A 21,814-nucleotide genomic window follows, 5' to 3' on the forward strand; every position below is an offset into this window, starting at 1 on the left:
GCGTGGTTCGAGGGCGGCGTCCTTCCACACTAGACACAAGAGAAGAGACACGAGGTTAGTTAACTAGCAAAACATCTAACCAAGCTACAGGGGAGAGAACGAGGTTAGGATTAACAATTGGAAGATAGATTACGCGCATCAAAAAACGACTACTATCAGAATGTTGAAATGCAATCACAATACTCAGGAAAGACAAAATAGTCTAGAGGGATATTAAGAGACGCAAAACCTACTGTTCCAAGCAGAACGAACTTGCGTTGTCCTCTGGGCTGGTCAAACGTTTATACTCTCCCCCGTTACAGGGGAAGAGACAGAAGCCTCTGATTGTGGATTCACATCTGGTGTGGAATGAGAACGTCTAGGTCTAGGGCAATTATTTTCCCCAGGGGGCCGAATGAGCAACTGAAAATATGTTGGAGGGCCGGGCCAAAATTCCAAACTCAATTATGCATAATATACATTTTATTTCTATATAAAAAGCAGTAAGTGGCATTGTTTTGACCCCTGGTAAGAGTGTATGTGTGAGGTTCGCCTGTTCCCTGGACCTTTAATTCCCTGTCTTCCCACCCACTCGCTCCGTTCCTCTAAGGTACTTTGTTGATTTATTGCATTCCCTGCCTCGCTCCGTTCCTTTAAGGTACTGTGAGGATTCTGTGTTGATTGGTCCGTGCCGAACACACACTTCTAAGTCAAGTATCAATTACCATCACGCACCTGATGTGTGTTCTAATTAGCGCCCCAGAGGGCTTTAAATACCTGGACTTCCCCTCCAGTCCTCGTCGGGTCGTTCCGTATCTTATCTGTATCTGTATGCTGGTTCTTCTCCGGCGTGAGACGAGGTGCCAGCCATCGCCACCTGTCGCCGTTTGCCTGGAGTGGGACACAGCCGGTGCGCTCTCTAATTCTCTACGGGAGGTTTTCCAGTGTCCCACTCCAGACGTCTAGCCGGCGCGCTACTACTCCAGACGCGCATCGCTTCTCTAATTCTCTACGGGAGGATGCGTCTCTCCAAGCCGGCGCACATCGCTCCCTATCCTACGGGGGGATGCGCGCTCTTCAAGCCGACGCGCCCCACTCCAGACGTCTAGCCGGCGCGCTACTACTCCAGACGCGCATCGCTTCCTAATCCTCTACGGGAGGATGCGTCTCTCCGAGCCGGCGCGCTCTCCGAGCCGGCGCGCTCTTCAAGCCGACGCGCCCCACTCCAGACGTCTAGCCGGCGCGCTACTACTCCAGACGCGCATCGCTTCCTAATCCTCTACGGGAGGATGCGTCTCTCCGAGCCGGCGCGCTCTCCGAGCCGGCGCGCTCTTCAAGCCGACGCGCCCCACTCCAGACCCCGAGCCGGCGCGCTCTCCAAGCCGGCGCACATCACTCCCTATCCTACGGGGGGATGCGCGCTCTTCAAGCCGACGCGCCCCACTCCAGACCCCGAGCCGGCGCGCTCTCCAAGCCGGCGCACATCGCTCCCTATCCTACGGGGGGATGCGCGCTCTTCAAGCCGACGCGCCCCACTCCAGACGTCTAGCCGGCGCGCTACTACTCCAGACGCGCATCGCTTCCTAATCCTCTACGGGAGGATGCGTCTCTCCGAGCCGGCGCGCTCTCCGAGCCGGCGCGCTCTTCAAGCCGACGCGCCCCACTCCAGACCCCGAGCCGGCCCGCTCTTCAAGCCGACGCGCTCCACTCCAGACGTCTAGCCTGCGCGCTCCTACTCCATCCCTGTAAGTCAAATCAAATCAAATCAAATTTATTTATAGGGCCCGACAACACACGTTAATGTCCCCATGGGCCGTACAGGTCTTCTTTAAACAAGTCAAGAAGACAACATAACAATAAGTCAAGAACAGAACAAGAACACCATAGGGTCCAAACATTTTTTAGATGAATGCAAATAAATGAAAGAATGCAAGCACTCCCAGACATACCCCACGCGAAGGTAAGGAAAAACTCACTAAAACCTAATAATAGGGAAAAAAAGCTCCACAGGCAATGTGGAGGAGAGAAACCTTAGAAGGGCCGTTCAAGGGGGGATCTCCCTTCTTAGATGTCGGTGATAGTAGTGTTGCAGACGGACAGTTGGTAAGCATGCACTCATGTGTGTGGTGAAACACAGATGAGTGCATGCAATAGCAACTGTACATTTTGAAAAATTAAAGATAGAGCTAATAGCGATAGCAACTGAACATTTTGAAAGATTAAAGATAGAGTTGATAGCGGATCTATTTGAGGCACCGGGGCGGCGCAAGAGGGTCACGTCCTCCCCGTCTTAGTCACGGGACATTCAACACTCCGGTCGTTGCTCAGGGACAGCCGGAGACAGGGGGAAGGGGGGTGGCGCAGAGAGGGTCGCGAACTCCCCGACATCATCGCGGGACATCCGGCACTCCGGTCACCACTACGAGACCTCCGAAGACAGGGGGGCACGCAGAGGGGGTCGCAATCTCCCGGCCTTCGTCACGGGACGTCCAACACTCCGGTCAACACTCCAGGACAGCAAGTCATAGGAAGACAGGGAGACGGGACAGGCGTTAGACAGCTCATGAGATTGTAGTAGGCGGACATAGCAATAGATACAAGTGGTAGGCATATATGTGAATGGAGTAGATATATGAAGTAAGCGTATTATGTGAATAGAATAGAAGTACTTAACCCAGCAATGAAACCGCATTGACTGTTAATCTGTTAACAGTCTGTTAATCAGTTGACAGGACCACGGACAGACGGCGGTGAATAACTGATCCAATGCCTCGGAGGTGCATGTAGAGCAGTCACTACAAGCTTGGCCAAGACCCCGAGGCATCCATCACCTTGGTCAGCGCCAGGAGACGGGTACTCAGAGAGAAGGGGGAGGGAGGGGGGGGGGGGGGGGGGGAGAGGGGGGGGGGGAAGAGTTAGAGAGTTCCCATGTTTGTGGTGCTGCAAAGGAGCAGACATGTAGTACCCTGTAGTGCCATGTAGTACCCCGTAGTGCCATGTAGTACCCTATAGTACCCCATAGTGCCATGTAGTACCCCGTAGTATCCTGTAGTACCCTGTAGTGCCATGTAGTACCCTGTGGTGCCATGTAGAGCTATGTAAGCCATGTAGTACCCTGTAATGCCATGCAGTACCAAGTAGTACTCTGTGGTACCATGTAGTACCCTGTACCCTAACTAAACTACCCTATAGTAAACTACCCAGTGGTACCATGTAGTACCCTGTACCATAACTAAACTACACAGATTAATCTAAAGGTCAGTCCCCGACCAGGTGAGATCAAGGTAGGTTGAAGGAGAGAGAGAAAAGATGAGTCTTAAGCAGGGATTTAAAAGCTTCGACAGAGCAGGCGCCCCTGATGACGGCAGGTAATTTGTTCCACAGGTAGGGAGCGCGGTAGACAAAGGCTCTGTGGCCGGCGGATTTCTTTTTAACCCTAGGGGTCGATAGAAGCCCCGCATTTTGTGAGCGCAGAGCACGAGCGGGCGAGTATCGGGAGATGAGATCAGATAGATAGAGCGGTGCAAGCCCATTTAAAATTTTGTAGGTGAGGAGTAGCACTTTAAAGTCAGAGCGGGCTTGGATAGGAAGCCAATGTAGGGCGGACAAAACTGGCCCTCGCCCTGTCCAAGGCCTTAACCCTGTTTTCTCTGTCCCTGTCTCCAGCCCGCCTCCCCGGGCCTCTGTCCCTGTTCCCCTCTCCAGAGCCCATGTTCCTGCCCTGTCCTTTGCCCTGGCCCTGTCCTTTAGTCTTAGCCCCTTAGCCTGCTCGCCTCTTAAAGGCACAGTGCCAATTTTCCCTAATTCTTGTTTCCAGTATTTTGTGTTCTCCCTTAAAGGGACAGTGCCGCTTTTTGTTTGTATTCAATAAATGCCCTGTTCTTGGCTTACTCTCATACCTGTCTTGTGTTGTGCGATTGGGGTCGGTTACAAACCATAACAGTACGACCCGACCAGTTGACGACCCCAGCCAGCACAGACAGTGTATGTTGAGTTTGTCCTTTGTTAGCTCCCCTGTTAGCCTGTTAGCTCCCCTGTTAGCCTTTGTTAGTTCCCCTGTTAGTTCCCCTGTTGACTCCCCTGTTAGCTTCCCTGTTAGCTCCCCTGTTTAGCCTGTTAGTCTCCCCTGTTAGCTTCCCTGTTAGCCTCGTTAGCTCCCCTGCAGCTTGCCAGGCCTCTACTACCAGCTTGGCCCCAGTCTGCTAGCTTAGCCCCGGCTGCTAGCACAGCCTCTATGTTAATGCAGCCCTTGCAGCTAGCATAGGCCCTGTAGCTAGCCATGCCCAGGCAGCTAACCCGGTCCCTCTGCTTGGCCTCCACTTTTTGTGTAGCTTTCCCACTGCTAGGACTGCCCCTTCAGCTAGCAAGGTCAGTTTCCCCACTGCTAGGACTGCCCCTTCAGCTAGCAAGGTCAGTTTTCTCCCACTGCTAGGACTGCCCCTTCAGCTAGCAAGGTCAGTTTCCCCACTGCTAGGACTGCCCCTTCAGCTAGCAAGGTCAGTTTTCTCCCACTGCTAGGACTGCCCCTTCAGCTAGCAAGGTCAGTTTCCCCGCTGCTAGGACTGCCCTTTCAGCTAGCAAGGTCAGTTTTCCCACTGCTAGGACTGCCCCTTCAGCTAGCAAGGTCAGTTTCCCCACTGCTAGGACTGCCCCTTCAGCTAGCAAGGTCAGTTTTCTCCCACTGCTAGGACTGCCCCTTCAGCTAGCAAGGTCAGTTTCCCCGCTGCTAGGACTGCCCTTTCAGCTAGCAAGGTCAGTTTTCCCACTGCTAGGACTGCCCCTTCAGCTAGCAAGGTCAGTCTTCCCCGCTGCTAGGACTGCCCTTTCAGCTAGCAAGGTCAGTTTTCCCCACTGCTAGGACTGCCCCTTCAGCTAGCAAGGTCAGTTTTCCCCACTGCTAGGACTGCCCCGTCAGCTAGCAAGGTCAGTTTCCCCACAGCTAGGACTGTCCTTCCAGCTAGCTTGTTCTCTCATGCTGGTCCAGCCCTGTCTGCTAGCCTAGCTCCGGCAGCTAGCGCAGCCTCTATGTTAATGTAGCAGTACAGCTAGCATAGGCCCTGTAGCTAGCAGTGCCCTGGCAGCTACCCTGTCCCTCTGCTAGCCCCACTTTTGGTGTAGCTTCCCCGCTAGCATGGCCCAATTTTTTGTTTGTTGCCTTGTTTATGTCCCCTGCCCCTCTGTCTGTATTTTTGGGTCGCCCGTGGCTCCCGTGGAGGGGGGGGTACTGTGAGGTTCACCTGTTCCCTGGACCTTTAATTCCCTGTCTTCCCACCCACTCGCTCCGTTCCTCTAAGGTACTTTGTTGATTTATTGCATTCCCTGCCTCGCTCCGTTCCTTTAAGGTACTGTGAGGATTCTGTGTTGATTGGTCCGTGCCGAACACACACTTCTAAGTCAAGTATCAATTACCATCACGCACCTGATGTGTGTTCTAATTAGCGCCCCAGAGGGCTTTAAATACCTGGACTTCCCCTCCAGTCCTCGTCGGGTCGTTCCGTATCTTATCTGTATCTGTATGCTGGTTCTTCTCCGGCGTGAGACGAGGTGCCAGCCATCGCCACCTGTCGCCGTTTGCCTGGAGTGGGACACAGCCGGTGCGCTCTCTAATTCTCTACGGGAGGTTTTCCAGTGTCCCACTCCAGACGTCTAGCCGGCGCGCTACTACTCCAGACGCGCATCGCTTCTCTAATTCTCTACGGGAGGATGCGTCTCTCCAAGCCGGCGCACATCGCTCCCTATCCTACGGGGGGATGCGCGCTTTTCAAGCCGACGCGCCCCACTCCAGACATCTAGCCGGCGCGCTACTACTCCAGACGCGCATCGCTTCCTAATCCTCTACGGGAGGATGCGTCTCTCCGAGCCGGCGCGCTCTCCGAGCCGGCGCGCTCTTCAAGCCGACGCGCCCCACTCCAGACGTCTAGCCGGCGCGCTACTACTCCAGACGCGCATCGCTTCCTAATCCTCTACGGGAGGATGCGTCTCTCCGAGCCGGCGCGCTCTCCGAGCCGGCGCGCTCTTCAAGCCGACGCGCCCCACTCCAGACCCCGAGCCGGCGCGCTCTCCAAGCCGGCGCACATCGCTCCCTATCCTACGGGGGGATGCGCGCTCTTCAAGCCGACGCGCCCCACTCCAGACCCCGAGCCGGCGCGCTCTCCAAGCCGGCGCACATCGCTCCCTATCCTACGGGGGGATGCGCACTCTTCAAGCCGACGCGCCCCACTCCAGACGTCTAGCCGGCGCGCTACTACTCCAGACGCGCATCGCTTCCTAATCCTCTACGGGAGGATGCGTCTCTCCGAGCCGGCGCGCTCTCCGAGCCGGCGCGCTCTTCAAGCCGACGCGCCCCACTCCAGACCCCGAGCCGGCGCGCTCTTCAAGCCGACGCGCTCCACTCCAGACGTCTAGCCTGCGCGCTCCTACTCCATCCCTGTAAGCAGCTCTGGCCCTCGCCCTGTCCAAGGCCTTAACCCTGTTTTCTCTGTCCCTGTCTCCAGCCCGCCTCCCCGGGCCTCTGTCCCTGTTCCCCTCTCCAGAGCCCCTGTTCCTGCCCTGTCCTTTGCCCTGGCCCTGTCCTTTAGCCTGCTCGCCTCTTAAAGGCACAGTGCCAATTTCCCCTAATTCTTGTTTCCAGTATTTTGTGTTCTCCCTTAAAGGGACAGTGCCGCTTTTTGTTTGTATTCAATAAATGCCCTGTTCTTGGCTTACTCTCATACCTGTCTTGTGTTGTGCGATTGGGGTCGGTTACAAACCATAACAGTATGTTATTATTTGGCAATTAAAAGGTGAGGTTATCTTTCAAAAATATCATTTATTCAAATAGAATTTATTTCCAAAATGATAAACAAAATGTGAAACATTAATAACAAAGGGCATTTTGAGTTTCATATACTATTGAAACAAGGATTTTCTTAGCTTTCTAAAGACATCACATCATCTTATAGCCAAAATAAACAAGACATGTCACTGAACTGTGTAAAGAAAAGTGTCCCAGTTTGTAGCCTTTTTTACTTTACATGCCTATATTAAACATTTAATGTTTTCAGAACTGTGCAAAAAAAAGAAAAAATAAATATCAAGTGTCCCATTTCACTTGTTATATTTCCACATTTTAGTGTTCTTCAGTTCTTTTTTTCATTCAGTGTGAGAAATCCAGTCTCTGTTGAGCTTTAACAAGTCCATCAAAGTCAGGTTGCATGTCTGAGATGGAGATGCGAAGCACAGCTGCCAGATGTTCATCAGTGAGAGAGGATCTGTACCTGGACTTGGTAAACGTCATGACTGAGAATGTCTGTTCACATATGTAGGTGGATCCAAAGAGAACCAACATCTTCTGAGCATGTCTCCTCATGTTTGGAAAGTTCTCCTCCTTGAGAGCAGAGTAGAACTCTAGCAGTGATGCTGACTTAAAGTGCTCTTTCAGTAGTGAATCAGACTGCAGGTCAATGAGTTCAAGCTGAACAACTATCAACACTGCAGGTAAAGGGAGAGGAAACCAGCTGCATTTCATCCTCAACCTTTTTGAAATCTTGAAAACGCCTTGAAAATTCATCATGCAGTGCTCCCAACATGGATGAGTACCTGTGCCGGTGATCAGCTGATGGTTTGACTTCTTTCAGGGTTTTCATGTGTTTGAGATTGTTGCTGCCTAGTTGCCTTGAAATTAATTGCAACTTTGTCATGAAGGCTTTCACATGGCTATGCATTTCATGAGCAAAAATGCCCTTGCCCTGCAGTTGTGTGTTCAGTAGGGATGGGTACCGTTCACATTTGAACCGATACGGTACCGGTACCTGTGAATCGATACCGGTACCCAACGGTACCTTTTTTCTGTACTTTAGTCTCTAAAATTTTTATCTACCTACCTCAGTTGTGAAAAAAATAATCCAAACTTCAAATAACCACACTTTCGACCGTTTTCGGCTTGCCCCGACTGCTTTGTTGTTGAATCAAGTCAAATCCTAGGTAAGCGTATAATATATTATTGTGCGTGTGAACGTTGACATGAAAAGAAAAAGTAAAAAAAATTAATAAATAAAAATATTAAATAAATATTTTTTTATTAATTTTTTTATTATTATCATGTAATCTTTTGCGGGCCGGTCAGAATCATCCAATGCCCAGGTCTGGTCTAGGGAAACGTGTGCGTCAGGACTGAGTGACAGCGCCACGCAACCTCTGGGGGGGAGCTATGAGGCTGAGACACCTGTTCAGGTGCAGTCCTCACAACATAGATATAGCTACTGTGGCAGATCATCCCCCCCTCTCATGGATATGTGAAGGAAGGGAGATATTACTGCCACGGAAGGAGTAGAAACAATTAGGTAGCTGATTAGTACTGATAGAACACACCTGTGCATCATTAGTTCACCCACATATCACGTGCACACACCCCAGACACACACACTACAAATACACTAGGTTAGTCAGAGATAAGTTGAGTGGAGGTGAGGTTGGAGTTGTTGCATTGAGAGAGAGATTGTTATATTCAGAGTTTTGTGAGGTGAGAGGTAGTGAGAGGAGAGGTGAAGGCGAGAAGGTGTTCATTGTGTACTGGACCCTAGACTGGCTGAGAAACCCCCTTGTGTACTGACCCTGGACCGGACAACTACTCTGAGTATTGAAGGAGTTTTGACCATCGGACTGTATTACAACCATTCTCTTTGCCTATCGAACTGAATTCTACCCATAATCAATAAATATTCTTATTGATTGATATTGCTCTTGTGTGGACATTCAAATTTGTTTGTTTTTTAACTGTGGCGAGTCTGAACACCACCAGGCTCGTCACACTACATACCAAAGCTGATTGTAAACAATATCAGCACAAAACAAAACAAATAAACATATCAAATATAACAGGAACAACGTGTGTCAGACGACTGTCACTCACTGCCCCTCCTCTCTCTCTCTCTCTCTCTCTCTCTCTCTCTCTCTCTCTCTCTCTCTCTCTCTCTCTCTCTCTTTCTCTCTCTCTGTCTCTCTTCCTCTCTCTCTGTCTCTCTCTCTTTCTCTCTCTCCCTGTCAGGTGAGGAGCGTATCAGTAGAGATTCTCCATACGAGCAGGAGGGTAAGGTTCAGTTTGTGATTGATGCGGTGTACGCCATGGCCCACGCCCTGCACAGCATGCTGCAGGACCTTTGTCCCGGAGCCATGGGTGTCTGCGACAAGATGGACCCTGTAGAGGGGCGCCTCCTGCTGGATTACATCCGCTCTGTCAACTTTAATGGTTAGTTATACTAACTATATATAGTAGTTATACTTAGTTATACTAACTGTATTTGCTCTGTTACACTACTACTTTGACTATGACTACTGCTGCTACTACTACTACTACTACTACTACTACTACTTCTTCTACTGCTACTACAGTCACTAATATTACTAATACTATTACTATTACTATTACTACTACTACTACTACTACTACTACTACTACTACTACTACTACTACTAGTGCTACTACAGTTACTACTACTATTACTACTATTACTACAACTACTACTGCTGCTACTACTACTATTACTGCTGCTGCTGCAACTACTACTACTACTGCTACTACTATTACTACTACTACTACTGCTGCTACTACAGTTACTGCTACTATTACTATTACTATTACTACTACTACTACTACTACTACTACTACTACTACTACTACTACTACTACTACTACTACTACTACTACAGTTACTGCTACTACTACTACTCCCATTACAGACACCAAGGCCACTATATGCCAGCGGGACCCGCTACCCTCCCCACTCCTCCAGACCATAGCACCAGACATCCTCCCATTCCTAACTGCAACCTTGAACTAGGGCGGTCAGGTGGCGTAGCGGAGATTGCGTTTTTTCACCAACGCCGGAGATGCTGGATTCGCGTGTTTGAATCCAGCTCCCGGCGTTGTCACCAGCTTGGCTGGCCGTTCACACTAATACAATTGGCATTATTAGAGGGTGGGAAAGCTGGCGGGTGGGTCCTGGGCGTTGTGGACAGCGACCCCTACAGTTCTGGTCGGGGTCGCTGGTCACTCCACAGAGACGGCCCTCATAGCGGTCACAGAGGCTCTTCACTTAGAAAAAGCGAAGGGCCTCTCATCTGTCCTGATTCTTCTGAACCTGTCTGCTGCCTTCGACACAGTCAACCATCAGATCCTCCTCGCATCCCTCGCAGGAATGGGAGTGGCTGACTCTGCGCTGACATGGCTGACATCCTACCTCAACGACCGCTCTTACACATCATAGAGAGGGACCCTGTCAGCCCCCCGCCCCCTTCGGACAGGTGTCCCCCAGGGCCCAGTCCTTGGACCCCTCCTGTTCTCCCTCTACACCAAATCTCTGGGTACATTATCACGTCTCATGCCTTCTCGTATCATTGCTATGCCGATGATACTCAACTCTTCCTCTCCTTCCCTCCCACCAAGAACCTTGGTGTTGTCCTTGACGACCAGCTGAACTTATCCACTCACATCGCAACAACAACCAGAACCTGCAGATTCCTCCTGAGCAACGTCAGAAGGATCCGCTCCTTCCTGACAAAAGAAGCCACCCAACTCCTCGTCCAATCAACAGTCATCTCTCGCCTTGACTACTGCAATGCACTGCTTGCTGGTCTACCGACTACTGCCCCCAAACCTCTTCAACTCATTCAGAACACAGCCGCCCGCCTGATCTCTAACGGACCAAAGCCAGCCCATGTTACCCCACTTCTTAGGGACCTGCACTGGCTCCCAATCGCCGCATGAATTCGCTTCAAGGCCCTCGACCTGGCATATTGCGTGGCGAAGGGAACGGCTCCCGCCTACCTCCGGTCAATGGTCTCTAACTACATCCGCTCTACATCTTCTGGCCGCCTCAGACCCACTCCTATCCGAGCTCCAGGAGGGTCATCAAAGAGAAGCCGCCTATTAATTTGAGATGCAGCTTGAAGTTTTTCTAGTCATACATCTGTAATTGGTTGTGTTTTGGTTTGGCGCTGTCGTGAATGCCTGAGGAAATAATTTCGCTGGTCATAGTTGGTTGTTTATTTATAATTTATGTATACATTTATGTATAAATGACAAAAGGGGTGTGGTCAGGTGACCAGGTGGGAGGGATGATAAGACATGGGGGCTGGAAATGGGGAGGTGATTCAGATGGGAAGGGGGATCGGATGGAGGGAAGAGGGGTGAGACACAAAGGAATGGCTAGAAGGTGACTAGGTGTTAGGTATACAACGGGGAGAGTGTATTGGAGGGTGAAGGCCAGATAGATGTCTACCATAGCGCCCATTAATGGTTTGATAGTTTAGAGTGTATAAATGCTTAGAACATTATGATTAAAGTGAATGGGGGTCATTCCCTAATCTTTGTGTTCATACCATTTGTTACATAGTATTGGTGCAACATTTAACCATTTTGACCACTTGAGAATGCATAAACATGGCCAAAGAGACATTTAGAGCTTTCTGTAAAAATTACATTTTTCGGTGATTGGATGGTGAGCACTTCTGTTCTGGGAATTTCTCAGATTAGCATAAAGTATCTTCGTGCTAGCATACATTTTATTAGTTTGCTACAGCCTCTGAAAATCTTGCAATTTGCCAATCTCAGAGGGTTAATTCTTGGATTACTTTACCAAACCAGAAGAGCTAATGATCCAAGATGGTCAAGTACGATTAATTATTTCAAAACTGTTTGAAAATCCTGTAGACACAACACCAGAGAACAATTACAGATCAATAATATCAGTTTTTTTGTTTGTTTTACAACTTACACACATGGCACAAACAAACAACAATGTGACACGTGGGCTTTTCTCCATTATTTATAATGTAACATCATGTTCGAATTCCATCCCTCCCAATTTGTAGTGTCATTAACTTTTTTATATTCAACCCATTTTCCCCATTTCAACCCAAATTTCTCCTCTTGTACCCTCAATATATGCGTAAGGCGTTCCATGTTGTATATTTCCTCCACTATACCCAACCACTGCTCCTTTGTAGGTTGGTCCAGCATGTACCATGCTCTTGTTATGGGTTTCTTGCTGGCTGCTAGCAGTGCCTTCACCAGGTATCTGTCCCCCCTTGTATGTTTTCCTGTGTCAGATTCCCCAGATATAATACCAGACCTGTCTTAGGCACTTCATATCCCAGTATCCTCTTTAATATTTACCACATTCCTTCCCAAAACTCCTTCATCTTTTGGCACTTCCAAAATATATGTGTGTGATCTGCCCCAACCTGGCCACATAGCCTGATCTAACGTGAATCGGTACTCGGTACTACCGACGTAATTCGGTTGGTAACCTTAAAAGTACAGAGTTCGGGGAGCTCCAGTAGCTCACCACGTACCTCGAGCGCTATTTCGGCGCCGGGGACAACCGTGCTCGTCACGGATCTGGGGTTTAGCGAGTTCGAATCCCGGACTGCAGCCATGCCTTTCCCAGAGTGTCTTCCCCCCCATCTGTACCCCTTCAGCCTGTTTCTGTCGGTCATTCTTGACCAGAATAAATGCGATAAACGCTAAAAAGAGCCAGGGGAATGGCCAAAGTTTAAAAAAAAAATAAATAAAAAGTACAGAGTTCAGTACCCAACCCTACTTCTTATGCTAAGTTAGCAGTTGCTATATTGTCATAAGGATAGCATCCTGGAGTGTCACCAAGGAAACTATAAAAGAAGGAATGGTAATCACGCCATCATGTGTAGTGCGTAAACGCACATTGGTGCTGAAGTGTGGAAACAGTTCAGTTCGGCCAACGTTGAGTTGAATGGGATCAGCCATTTTATGACCCATAATTTAAACAGGTTATTACCTCGGATGTCAGAATCATCAGCAATTTGTTGCATTGTTAACTAGCTAACATTTTATATATTGGTTGGTGTATATTTCCTCAGATAGCTTGTATATTTAGAATTTGAATACAGGCTTCAATAGAACTGGCACCAAAGTCTGACACCAAGCAGAGCATAGAACGATGGTATTCTGATGTAATGACCCTTCCTTCTTTTATAAGCTGTGTCTCTGTGAAGGCTGCATTTGAGAGAGAGAGAGAGAGAGAGAGAGAGAGAGAGAGAGAGAGAGAGAGAGAGAGAGAGAGAGAGAGAGAGAGAGAGAGAGAGAGAGATAGGAGACATATAGATCCAGCAGAGGAAACATGAGTGTGAATTATTGAAGGCAGACATCTGGCAGAGAACTAAACACCACTCTGTTAAACCCCTGAGGTAGAGGAGGAAATAAGGAAAGAGAATGAGAGGGGGAGGAAAGAGAGAGAGAGCTGTTAGAGAACTGGGAACTCCACTATGTTAGAATCATCAGGCACAGAGAGAGAGAGGAAAGGGGGTAGTGAGGAGAGAAGAGGGGGTAGAGAGGAGAGGAGAGGAGAGGAGAGGGGGTGAAGAGGTAGAGAGGTGGTGAATATTTGGTGGTTGTTATGAAAGACTGATCACGCATACCTAGAAATACTAGACTTCACTCTCAGACCCCTGCCCTCTCTCTGAGGCCACACCCCCTCTCTGACCAGTGTCATCAGCACTGGTCTGTGATCGGGCCACACCGCTTTTTGGAGGAAAACAACTTGGGGATAAACAGGGGTTAGGTTTGTTCACAATCGACAAAATAAACAAAAATATATAAATCATGCTGAAGACTTATCACATTCCAAGAAATACCCATCACCTCTTAGTTATAGGTCACCCATAGATTCATAAGCGTAATATTAAATTCAGGTATGGAAATGGAGAAATATCCTACAGCTGAATGGGGAAATACCATAGAGAAGACTGAAGGACCCTGAAAACAGATAAAATGTAACTTTTCACAACACTTCATGGCATCCAGTGTTGAAAAGTAATGGCTTGACTTAACTTGATGCCCTTACAAAACGTACATATCAAACAATGTTAGCATTCTGCCAAATACAATATTGATTTATAGGAATGGCGTCTGTGTTTTCCACCAGAAGTAGGTGTGACCGCAAGTAGAGCCTAATGGTGCATTCGGCAGGTCACCTGATCCCTGACCTTTAACCTCCTGTAGTGTGTGTATGATAGATTGATATAGTGTATCTACACTATGCTGAATATAGATGTATATAGTGTATCTATGCTGATATATTTATAGTGTGTACATGCTGAAGATATATTTATATAGTGTGTACATGCTGAAGATATATTTATATAGTGTATCTATGCTGAAGATATATTTATACAATGTATCTATGCTGGAAATATATGTATATAGTGTGTGCATTTTGGAGATAGATTTATATAGTGTATACATGCTGAAGATAGATTTATATAGTGTATCTATGCTGAAGATATATTTATACAATGTGCGTATCTATGCTGGAGATATATTTATATATTGTATGATAATATGCATGCTATGTATTGCATACTGTGAATACCTTTGAGGGAGCAGAGCCAAAAGCTCAGTGATGCTTGATAAGTGTTGCTGCCTGTTGAATAATTCACAGGAGAGGAATTCACTATGTATTACAAGTAACACTGCAGAAAATATCAAGGTTGGCCAGTGAATTCAACTTGGATCCAGATGGATCATTAATTTACATTAATTTATCTGAAGTCAAATCATCTGAACCTTGTTGCTTCATATTAACTGACCTTTTTGCTTCATATTAACATACCTTGTTCCTTCATATGAATTTACCTTGTTGCTTCATATTACCTTGTTGCCTCATATTAATTTACATTGTTTCCTCATATTAACTTACCTTGTTGCTTTTAGATTAACTTAACTTGTTGCACACTATATATATACATAACTACACAAGTATTTGTGCTGTGCAATGACAATAAATTATAATCTAATCTACAGGAATATGTTTAGGTCTTGTGACTACAAGATACAATTACAGATATTTATTACAGTGACACACTGGTGACTGTGACGTTTGACATCTGACCTCAGACAGGAGAAGTGACTGAACTGACCTGTATGTCGAATAGTTCATGGGCGGGGGGCTGTGTGTGTGGAAGGTGGCTCAACAGGTTGCGGTCCAGAACATGACTGATTCAAATCCCAGTCACATGGGTTACTCAAGCTCTCTATCGCTGTGTGTGTGTGTGTTTGTGTGTGTGTGTGTGTGTGTGTGTGTGTGTGTGTGTGTGTGTGTGTGTGTGTGTGTGTGTGTGTGTGTGTGTGTGTGTGTGTGTGTGTGTGTGTAGGCAGTGCTGGTACTGGCGTTCTGTTTAATGAAAATGGCGATGCTCCGGGTCGATACGACATCTTCCAGTTCCAGATGACCAATCACAGCAATCCTGGCTACCGGGTCATCGGGCAGTGGACCAATAACCTGCGGCTCAACGTAAGCCCCTACAAGTCTTCTTTATAAAGGGTCTTATCATGATGGTGTGTTGAGGTCTTGATTATAAAGGGTCTTATCATGATGGTGTGTTGAGGTCTTGATTATAAAGGGTCTTATGACCCTTTATTTGTTGAGGAAGCTCAACAAATCATGTTAAACCCAGATTCGGCTCAAACAAGGGACTAAACACGTTTCGCAATTATGCCACAACAATGTGGAACGCCCTACCCAAAGCTGTAAAGGAATGTGAATCCCTGCCCACATTCAAAACCGCTCTTAAAGAGCACCTACGGGGGTTGCAATTCGAAACTGGCCACCGTAAATGCCCAAAACCCCCACCACCTCCTAATAGACAGTCTCCTCCCCACCGCATGTATATATTCCCTCCCCGCCGTATGTATATTTCACTCCCACCCACCCACCCCCTCCTAATGTACAGTCCCCTCCCCATCATATGTATATACTCTGTCAGGATCTAGGGGTAACAGTACTGTATATTTGAATACCGCTTATGTCACAAATGTATCAGTACTAAATACCTATATGTCCCTATGCCATAAATGTCATGTATGTTGTGTATGTCATAAATGTCTATATGAATTGAAAATGGGGGACCCTGATGGAAACAAGACAAACGTCTTTCTCAGGTCTGCATCCCCTTAACAATTGTATGTATTGAGCCGTACTGTATTGTACCCATTCTGCAATCTGTTAAATAAAGTTTTCATTCATTCATTCATTCATTCATTCATTCATGATGGTGTGTTGAGGTCTTGATTATAAAGGGTCTTATGATGGTGTGTTGAGGTCTTGATTATAAAGGGTCTTATCATGATGGTGTGTTGAGGTCTTGATTATAAAGGGTCTTATCATGATGGTGTGTTGAGGTCTTGATTATAAAGGGTCTTATGATGGTGTGTTGAGGTCTTGATTATAAAGGGTCTTATCATGATGGTGTGTTGAGGTTTGGTTAAAAAGGGTCTTATGATGGTGTGTTGAGGTCTTGATTATAAAGGGTCGTATCATGATGGTGTGTTGAGGTCTTGATTATAAAGGGTCTTATGATGGTGTGTTGAGGTCTTGATTATAAAGGGTCGTATCATGATGGTGTGTTGAGGTCTTGATTATAAAGGGTCGTATCATGATGGTGTGTTGAGGTCTTGATTATAAAGGGTCTTATGGTGGTGTGTTGAGGTCTTGATTATAAAGGGTCTTATGATGGTGTGTTGAGGTCTTCTTTATAAAGGGTCTTATGATGGTGTGTTGAGGTCTTTTTTATAAAGGGTCTTATCATGATGGTGTGTTGAGGTCTTGATTATAAAGGGTCTTATGATGGTGTGTTGAGGTCTTGATTATAAAGGGTCTTATGATGGTGTGTTGAGGTCTTCTTTATAAAGGGTCTTATGATGGTGTGTTGAGGTCTTCTTTATAAAGGGTCTTATGATGGTGTGTTGAGGTCTTGATTATAAAGGGTCTTATGATGGTGTGTTGAGGTCTTGATTATAAAGGGTCTTATCATGGTGGTGTGTTGAGATCTTGCTTATAAAGGGTCAATATATGAAATTGATTTTTTTAGTTGAGTTGGCGAACAAGCCATAATGTTCTTTTTTAAATGCTAAATATGTAATATATGTACATATTTGTAATACATACACATTTACATTTACATTTACATTTAGTCATTTAGCTGACGCTTTTATCCAAAGCGACTTACAAGTTCTGTACGACAAGTCATCAGGAAGGGCACAACTCTATCTGCTGAGTAACAATGTTCATCAACGTGTTGAGTGCTACAGTGTAGGTTAGTAGGATATTGGGACAAGTGCATGACAGTAAGGTTAGTTAGGGTTAGATTTTTTTACACATAAATATCTCTCTCACTCTCTGTCTCTGTCTCTGTCTCTGTCTCTGTAGGTGGAGGAGATGCAGTGGAGTGGAGGAGAGAAGGAGGTTCCAGACTCTGTTTGTAGTTTTCCCTGTAACCCAGGAGAGAGGAAGAAGATGGTGAAAGGAGTTCCCTGCTGCTGGCACTGTGAGGTAATTAATATCTAATTCACATCTAATTATCTCCTTAATATTAACTCCTTAATATCGAATGAACCCCTTAATATTAATTCCTTAATATCTAATTAACTCCTTAATAATTATTCCTTTAATTCATTAATTACGTTAGCTGCACGTTAGCCTAGCTTAGCACAATGAATGGAAGCGGACAGTGCCGGTTAGCCTTCGGGAGAGGTGTTAGTTGGACAATGTCTAGGCTAACCGGCACTGTCTGCTTCCATTCATTGTGCTAAGCTAGGCTAACGTGCAGCCAAATAGCTTTCTACTGAACGCACAGAGAGGAAACTAGTATCTATCTTCATGGCTGTCTCTGGAGAAGACGATAAGCTTTCCCAAAATGTTGGCGTGTTCCTTTAAGCCTATGATCACAACAGCAATGCCTGGAGGGCTGTGAGTAGTAATTTATGTAACTTATGTAACGTTAGATGAGGTAGCAATGGTAATCAGGGGTATCACTCGTTGCTCCCTGTGCACTTTCGGTTCTCTATGTAGCTACACCGCTGCGCCTCGCATTTGAGCGCAAGAAAAAGGCGCCGAATGTGATCAGAGCCTAAGGGCTTGTGTCCATAGCGGAAGTTTTTTTCAAGGCGGACCGCTTTGAAAAAAAGAGAAAAAAAAGCTCAGAGCGTTTTCCTGGGTCTCGCGACTGCCGCGGCTCCGCCCCTTCCTCGATGTTGATTACCATGATGAGCGCGCTCCTTTCCAAAAGTTGAACTAGTTTCAACTTTATGCGCTGGGAGCGCTCCGCCCAAAAACGCTGCCGCCGAGAGCTCATAAACGCGAGGCGCGGCGCTGGGAAGAGGAGCTCGCCTGTCGCGCCTGTAGCATAGAAATGAATGACAGGAAGGAGCTGACAACTCATAAAACATCCGCTATGGACACAAGCCCTAATGCTGCTGGCACTGTGAGGTAATTCACTGGTTAACTCCTTAATATCGAATTAACTTCTTAATATCTAATTAACTCCTTAATGTTTAATACTCCTTAATGCTGCTGGCACTGTGAGGTAATTCACAGGTTAACTGCTTATCTAATTAATTAATTATTGATAAATTATAGTAGCTCCTTCAATTTAATCTAATTGACTCATACATATTAACTCCTTAATATCGATTTAACCTATTTACATTAACTCATTAGAATCTAATTAACTATTTTACATGAACTCCTTAATATCTAATTAAGTCCTTTATTTGATCTCCTTAATATCCAATTAACTCCTTTATATTTGCTCCTTAATATCTTATTAACTCTTATATTATCCCTAATATCTAATTAAATCCTTCTGTTAAACTGCTGTTATTCTAATGTCTGATGAACCGTCACATCAGTATTCAGCTTTAATCTACCTTTCAAATCTCCTTCTCTCCTTCTCTCCTTCTCTCTTTCTGTCTGTGTCTCTGTCTCTCTCTGGCTCTCTGTGTCTGTCTCTCTTTATCTGCCTCTGTCTCTCTTTATCTGCCTCTGTCTCTCTTTCTCTGCCTCTGTGTCTCTGTTTCTGTCTCTATCACTCTCTGTCTAGCTGTGTGATGGTTATCAGTATCAGTTGGATGAGTTGAGCTGTGAAATGTGTCCATTTGATATGCGTCCAACTCTCAACCGTACGGCATGCCGGCCCACACCCATCATCAAGCTAGAGTGGCATTCTCCCTGGGCCATCATCCCAGTCTTCCTTGCCATACTGGGAATACTGACCACATCCTCTGTTGTCATCACCTTCATCAAATACCACGACACACCCATCGTCAGAGCCTCCGGGAGAGAGCTGAGCTATGTTCTGCTGACAGGTAAGAATTACTACTACTACCCTATTATTATTACTACTACTACTACTACTACTACTACTACTACTACTACTACTACTACTACTACTACTACTACTACTACTACTACTACTACTACTACTACTACTACTATTACTATTACTATTACTATTACTATTACTACTACTACTATTACTATTACTACTGCTACTACTACTACTACTACTACTACTACTACTACTGCTACTACTACTACTACTACTACTACTTATTTAGCTTTGTATGTTTGTAAGTTTTATGCAAATAAACTAGTCTAATTGTAATTGCAATTATTTATTTTAAATGAATTATTTCCTTCCCTGCCTGGCTACCCCACACTCAAGAGTAAAAACATTTTACAAACTGGGCAGTACGTTAGGTACGGTGGTGTAGTGGTTAACACTGTCGCCTCACAGCTAGAAGGTTCAGGGTTCGATTCCCGCTTGGGGACCAGGTTTCCGCGTTGCCAGGTACCCAGGTGGGGTATCTCCCAGGCCTTTCTGTGTGGAGTTTGCATGTTCTCCCTGTGCTCGCAAGGGTTTCCCCTCCCGATAAGATAAACCCAATGGAAAAACATGCACAACGCTGTCACGTTCCCTGACGAAGACGGACAGGAGCACTTGGATTGGATTGGTTCCCGGCTGCCCTTGGGGGGGAAGGACGACGGGATGGGTCAAGCGCAGAGACTCGATTTCATTGGCGACCCAAAGAAAAATTGCATGTGTGTCTGCCGCCCATCGCATGTGTGTGTCACTGCATGATGATTAAAGACTTCTTCAAAAGTCCAGTTATTATTATAGGTAGGCACAAAGCACAGCAAATTTGTTAATTATAGCTAATTTATTGCTTGTGACATCACCATGGGCGATAATTCTGAATAGCTTAAGTCTTGTTATTCTTAAATTTCCCATAATATGTCCCCACAGATAGACAGATAGATTGTTGAGTAGTCTAATCTTATTATGGGTTTTCCCTCTAGGTATCTTCCTGATCTACTTGATAACCTTCCTTATGATAGCGGAGCCTGGCGCCGTGGTCTGTGCCTTCAGACGGCTCCTCTTGGGTTTGGGAATGTCCATCACCTACTCCGCCATGCTCACCAAAACCAACCGTATCTACCGCATCTTTGAACAGGGCAAGAAGTCTGTGTCCCCACCCAAATTCATCAGCCCCACTTCCCAGCTGGTCATCACCTTTATACTGATATCTGTACAGGTAAATACTATCTAGGTTAGAAAATATATAGATCTATAAGAGCTGTGTGTAGGTTAGAAGGCAGGTAGGTCTACTATATAAGAGCTGTGTGTAGGTTAGAAGATAGGTCTATAAGAGCTGTGTGTAGGTTAGAAGATAGGTCTATAAGAGCTGTGTGTAGGTTAGAAGATAGGTCTATAAGAGCTGTGTGTAGGTTAGAAGATAGATAGGTCTACTGTATAATAGCTGTGTGTAGGTCAGAAGATAGGTCTATAAGACCTCACTCACATATTCACACACCGATGATGACAGAGGCGACCATGCAAGGTGCCAACTTGCTCATCAGGAGCAGTTAGGGGTTAAGTGTCTTGCTCAAGGACAATTCGACACGCTGCTGGGGGGGATCCAGAATCAAACCGGGAACCTTCTGATTACCAGACAACTGCTCTACCTCCAGAACCACTGTTGCCCCTGAGATTAAATATTTCAATGTACGGATTATTATGGTAAGACATTTCAACCCTGTATTAGGCCCAGAGAGAGACCATGCTGGGAGGCGGCAGGTGGATTATCAATCTAGAAAACACACAGCAATTAAAGATATGATGTCTGCCTTAGATTTAACTCGTATACGAACTTCCCACAAAAGTTAGGACAGCCGAAACCCGTCCAATCTTTCACCATCGACTAAAGACGCACTTCTTCAATCATTACTACTAACCTTACTGTCGTGCACTTGTCCGAATATACTAACCTACACTGTAGCAGCACTCAACACTTTGATGAACATTGTTACTCAGCTGATAGAGTTGTACCCTTCCTGCTGACTTGTTGTACAAAACTTGTAAGTCGCTTTGGATAAAAGCGTCAGCTAAATGACAAAATGTAAAATGTAAATGTTAAATATGGAGAATAAAATATCCGCCACTGTACATGGCGTTGAAAGGAAAAAGCCAGTCGTATAGATTTTTTTCTCATCTAATTTTCTCTAGTTTCTCACAAAAAGAAGGTTTAATCTCATGACTTTTAAAGTCCTGACAGTCAAGACAAAGATCTGGTAAAACAACTGAATTGGAGACCTCTCACTTCTAGTGAGAGGGAGAGACCAGTGAACAGTGAATAAAATTGTAGTTAGTTAATGTGGCACAAATAACCTTTATGTAGCAAATACTATGTAGTGTATAAACTTGTTCATAAATCATTCAATCGTTTTATGTCATTCATATCAACTGTCTCACTTTGCTACATGCAGATATAAACATTTTATGAAATAATAAAAGAAAGATAAACACATAATTTTAGTCTAGTTTTAGAAGAATAACATTCTATTGTTAAATCGTTCAGCCCCATGAACAAACTGTGCAACTTTACATTATTGAATAATTGTGTTTGAAGGGTTTTTGAAAGATTTTACAAATTCTCTCTTTGAAACAAATAAACTTTATTGGCTCTCTCCAGACCACATCA

General features: G+C 45.8%; 1 protein-coding gene across 1 annotated transcript in view; it reads left to right on the top strand.

The window, feature by feature from the left end:
- LOC311244009 (metabotropic glutamate receptor 8-like) overlaps positions 1-21,814 on the top strand; it is a gene marked incomplete at its 3' end in the record, with an annotated part of 78,347 nt that overhangs the window by 30,128 nt on the left and 26,405 nt on the right. Inside the window, exons 4-8 of the mRNA XM_084333418.1 lie at positions 9,005-9,209; positions 15,152-15,287; positions 17,202-17,324; positions 18,874-19,138; positions 20,133-20,368. Of these exons, the coding sequence (XP_084189544.1) occupies positions 9,005-9,209; positions 15,152-15,287; positions 17,202-17,324; positions 18,874-19,138; positions 20,133-20,368 (965 nt within the window). The remainder of the gene's footprint in view (positions 1-9,004; positions 9,210-15,151; positions 15,288-17,201; positions 17,325-18,873; positions 19,139-20,132; positions 20,369-21,814) is intronic.

The sequence above is a fragment of the Notolepis coatsorum genome (assembly GCF_963971535.1).
Source record: "Notolepis coatsorum genome assembly, chromosome: 17".
In the NCBI taxonomy this organism is placed as follows: domain Eukaryota; kingdom Metazoa; phylum Chordata; class Actinopteri; order Aulopiformes; family Paralepididae; genus Notolepis; species Notolepis coatsorum.